The sequence below is a fragment of the Sinocyclocheilus anshuiensis genome, unplaced genomic scaffold (assembly GCF_001515605.1).
Source record: "Sinocyclocheilus anshuiensis isolate Anshui unplaced genomic scaffold, SAMN03320099.WGS_v1.1 scaffold1237, whole genome shotgun sequence".
NCBI classification, from domain to species: domain Eukaryota; kingdom Metazoa; phylum Chordata; class Actinopteri; order Cypriniformes; family Cyprinidae; genus Sinocyclocheilus; species Sinocyclocheilus anshuiensis.
In genome coordinates this window covers 1751897-1756819 of record NW_015553581.1, presented here as the reverse complement: position 1 = coordinate 1756819, position 4923 = coordinate 1751897, and the positions used below count along the sequence as shown (strand labels likewise).

General features: G+C 43.7%; 1 protein-coding gene across 1 annotated transcript in view; it reads left to right on the top strand.

The window, feature by feature from the left end:
- Nucleotides 1–3579: 3579 nt before the first annotated feature.
- Nucleotides 3580–4923, top strand: part of LOC107668405 (indian hedgehog B protein-like) — a 6614-nt gene continuing 5270 nt past the window's right edge. The window contains exon 1 of the mRNA XM_016460276.1: nucleotides 3580–4301. Coding sequence (XP_016315762.1) covers nucleotides 4002–4301 — 300 coding nt within the window. The 5' untranslated portion in view covers nucleotides 3580–4001. The remainder of the gene's footprint in view (nucleotides 4302–4923) is intronic.

Below are 4923 nucleotides of genomic sequence, written 5' to 3'. Positions count from 1 at the left end.
GCATGTGGAGGAATGGAGTAATCGGACATTGACGCTGCACAGCCCTCTGCATGCATGAATGAATTCAGTGACATATTCTGTCTCTGGTCCAATCAAAACAGAGGCCTCCAGAGACTTCAAGTGAAGTTGGGATTCAGGTGCCCTTAACAGAAGTTGTGTCCTAAATGATATACTATACATTGTGCACATAAACTACACACCATGCCATCTAATATAGGAATTTTAGAAGGGTAGTGTTGTCTCAAATGCAGCACTTAGTGTGTTTCAGTGTGAACGCACTACTAGCACTACTTATGCTACAATGTGGCGCAGAACAGTGTAAAAGTTTGCAAAATGGGACACACCTTTCACTCTGAGAAAAACTGTGCAAAAATTGAAGCTTGTACCCTCAAAGGGACTTCTTTGTACTTTATTTAACCCTAAAAGGTTCATGGTAGTACCTTAAGGGTAATCTGAGGAGCTAACATGCATCGTTTAGGGCAGAGTTGTCCAATCCTGCTCCTGGAGGGCCAAAGTCCTGCAGAGTTTAGATCCAATTTAATTAGGATTGGACCTAAACTCTGCATGATAGTGGCCTTCCAGGAGCAGGATTGGATATCCCTGTTTTAGGGGTAGGTAAGGTACAAAGTTTTTCTTTTAAGGGTTTTTCCTTTGCATTTTTCTATGAGTGTTTAATTGTAAAATTGCCTTTGGCTTCCACCAAAGGGAGAATTAGTGGAGTATGAAGGCTGTTAAGACCCTACAGGTTTTACCCTGAAGGTTTTAGGGACAGCAGGAAGCGGTGAGGGGAAAAAAGCTGCTATTACCTTCAGGGGAGTGAAAGAGTGGCTCACAGAACACCGAATCCCACCACAATCCACAAGAACGCCATTCCGAAGAACAAAAACAACTAAAAACAGAGTTGTTTACCAGTTAATAGTGGAGAAATACCAAGTTGCCCATGTTCTTTCTCTCTCTCTTTCTCCTCCTCCCGCTCGGCACTCACTCTCCCTGTCCCTCCTGCACACCCTTTGTTGGTTAGTTCCGTGGGTAGCCCTGGTGCCCATGTGAGAACCCAGCAGACCCAGTTCACTCACCCCAATGACAGCAGATGAAAGGCTCCCTGGCTGGCATTATTTGAAAGGCACCCATCTCCCTCTGTTTTAGTCTGGGTGTCCTCTTATTTCACAGGGCAAATTAATAACTCTGCTACATCAATGGACTCTTGCTAAAAAAGCCTGGGTTGGCGTCTGAACCACTGCCATCGCCCGGTTGACAGGGAACAGCCGCTGCTGTGTTGCCTTTAAGGACGTGGGCTCTTTTCTTGAGGGCAGAAGGGATTTCTGACTGGATCTGACCACTTCTGAGGCATTGTCAACAGCCAAGTTCAATAGGCAGGCCTGCAAGGAGCCATGTCTTTATTTACATCCATCAAAGGGAAGAGGACATGCTCAGTGGGATCCCGACGCTCTGTAATTGTGTCTTTGTGATCTCCAGAGTCAAGATGCAAAAATTTGAAAACAAGTTCATCCATTGCATTCCATTTATGCATGCTGGAATTGCTCACACATACCTAGTTCCCATGAGGACTTGGGTACCTGTAGATCAAATCTGTGGAAGGTGAGCTAGTGGAAGTAAGTCACCAGTAAGTTTAGGGGAAATTTCTTCAAGACTCCAGTGACTGTAACTCATGAAGTGCTTATTTAGATTAACGGTCCAGATACAGGGCTGCATGGTGGCTCATTGGGTAGTACTGCCGCCACACAGCCTGGGACTCCCAGCTGAGCAATGAGGCCTTTCTGTGGGGAGTTTGCATGTTCTCCCTGTGTTGGCATGGGTTTCATCTGCTGCTCATTTGCCCCACAATCCAAAGAGATGCAGGTGAATTGGAGAGCCAAAAATGCCAATAGATGTGAGTGAATGTGTCTATGTCTGTTTGTGTTAGCCCTCTGATGGACTGGCCTGTGGGGTTCTCTGTGATCCTACATGGGACATGCAGTTTGGAGAATGGATGGATGGGTCCAGTTAAGGTAGAAAACAAGAGTTAAATATAAATAGCCAATAAAAGACTTTTAAACAACCAACAGAGAAGGAATAATAATTTAATGATTGTTTAGAGGAACAATGGGCCATGATGGTAAGAATGAGGGATGGGTAAAATGACCACACAGTTTCACACTGACCTGTACCAAATGGTCAAAGTGAAAGTGAGTTTGATTGAAAGAGTGACAGTAGTGTTTTCCCCATCCGCTCAATTACTCTCTTTTACTCCTTGTTCCAAATGAGGATATACCAACCTCCAAACCTAAAATACTTTGATATTTACAGACATAAATAATAAAAAAATAAATCAACACCAAACACCATGTCTGTTAAATGTGCTTTTGAAATGGGCACAAAACCACTAGCCCCTTTCCGGCAAATATTTGCAGAGCTAATTTGGAAGACTTGGGTCTGTTTCCTTTCCCTCATTTAAGGAGAAACTGAACAGAGTTCGAGTGTCATGGATATATCTGCTCTTAAGGTGCTGACCGCTGCCTACCTCCACACAGTCATGACTTGTGTAAGTGGAGCGTCTTCTATCAGTGCTGTAGAATAGAGCTGCTCCTGTGTAACAGTCTTCCAAGCTATACACTCCCGTCTTTACCAGCTTCATCTTCAGTTAGAATAGTGAACCCCTCATGCAGGTCCCACCACTGCCCATTACCTCAGCACAGGCCAGCACATACTGGAGCTCTGTCTCTTAATATCTGATACAAATAAGATCCATTCAGCAACTGATGTGAATGGAACCTAGAACCAGGAGTAATATACAAACCAACATTTTTTCAGCTCAACTGAATTTTCTATAATGTATTCCTATGAGGGTCAATGCAGATAAGGATGCCCAAAATGATACAAAGGAGAAATATTTTTAAAATCTAGTACAAATGTCATGATTTTTAAAGTCATGAATATCTAATATAAAATAATTAAATAGAGTTATTTAATTTGATTTAAAACCTTCCTATTTGTTACACCACACTGGATTTGATCTGGCTGGACAAATAAGTGTTTTCAAATATTAATATTTGAAAACTAAATTGCTTACTAGACACCACTTTTACTTTTATGTAATATTGCATAACTTAATAGATCAGGACAAAAAAAGGAAAAAAAATCCACTTGTCTTTGACTCATAAGCAACGTCGTTACACCTGTCACCAAAAAAAGAACAGTCTAAACAAACGGGTGTCTTCTGATCAATAAATGATCAATCATTCAAACGAATGCGCCAGGTTCTAGTCGTTTCCTTAAGCGTATCAATGTTATAAACAGGTAGAGGAGGGCAACAGTCGCTCACGTTTGTTTGAGGAGCAGCCAGGCTCGTTCTCTATTTGTGGATCTATGAATGGGAGAGTCTGAGTCCACAGTTCTTCCCCAAGACTTGTGTTTGCCAAGCCAGGCGCTGTGAAGCGTTAAAGGGAGCCGGTGGGTATACGACGCACCCAATGTGACCCGTGGGGAGGAGTGGCGGGCAGGGATAGAGAGGGGCAAAAAACTGGCAGGGTGCGGTCTCAGTTCGCCAGCAACTCAGATCACTTGACGTGCGCCAAAGGACGTGCTCATTCAAAGACAGCAGCCGCGGAAGTCTCTCAGAGTCTGACCGCTCTTTTTGTGTGCGCCGGAGTCACCCGGTATCTCTCTCTCCTATAATCTTTTAGATAAATAAATGGACTTGCCTGCTCACTCTTATTTCGGTGATTTTCTCGAGAGACCAGCGTTTCGTATTCTATGGGCACTGAACATTTGGTATCACTGGATCTTTTCTCCGGCGTCTCTCCATGACAGCCTCTGCGTAAAGCGACTTTTACGCACGGACGATGGCGAGGATAAGGGTGATAAAGAAGTAGAGGTTTTGTCCTCCCCATCTTTTACCCCGTGGGGGGGAATAAGGTTCTTCCGGGGGGTAGTTTCTCATTGAACGGCGAGCTGTGCCACCGCACCACTCCGTGTCGGAGTGCCCGGCGGGTTGGGGTGGAATGCGTCTTCCCGTGGTGTTTGGGCTCCTCGTCGGCTGCGCCCTGATTTTCGCACCTGTTAACGAGGGCTGTGGGCCGGGGAGGGGACATGGGAAAAGGCGGCCTCCAAAGAAACTGACACCCGTTAATTACAAGCAGTTTAGTCCAAATGTAGCCGAAAAGACACTGGGAGCCAGTGGGAGACACGAGGGTAAGATCACCAGGACCTCGGAGCGCTTTAAAGAGCTCACACCGAACTACAACCCCGATATCATCTTTAAAGATGAGGAGAACACAGGTGCTGATCGACTCATGACGCAGGTGAGCGACACTCGGATAATGCAGCTCGAATGAATTCAATGATCTGCCCATTAGAAACACACTCAATGGCTTTGATTCGATTGCGAGCACATTAAACCTGTTGCTCAGCGGTGTGCCCTTTGCTCAGTCCCACCGACGCGCTCTTATCGATCTTCACAGCTTTCAGAGGAAATGATTGCTGACAGTGGTTTGTCTTTTAAAATCTTCTTCGATGGCTCTCGGGTTCAGCAAAGAATCTTATGTTTTTAAAAAGCGTAAGTTTGGGTTCTTGAGTTTGGCTATATGGCTCTTTGGGGATTTAAAAAAAGTTATTGATGTTACGTTGCTGGTCCTTAAGATCAGTATGTTGGTTTCTTAGTTCTTTAAAGCAGATTGTTTACTAAATGACGAGAGAATATAAAGTTATTATGATGGTTTTCTGTGGAACATACAGGTTTTCTCATTCAATGAAAATCTAGGACCTGTCAAATACTTTTCGTTATGTTCATTTGCTCTTCTATGTAGTGTGAATATTTCGCTTTTACACAATGGATCGAAATAACCGCGCTTATTTTGCATGCAAACGATATAAAAATATATTTTGATGTAATAAGTTACCAGCAAAAAAAAAATAAATAAATTA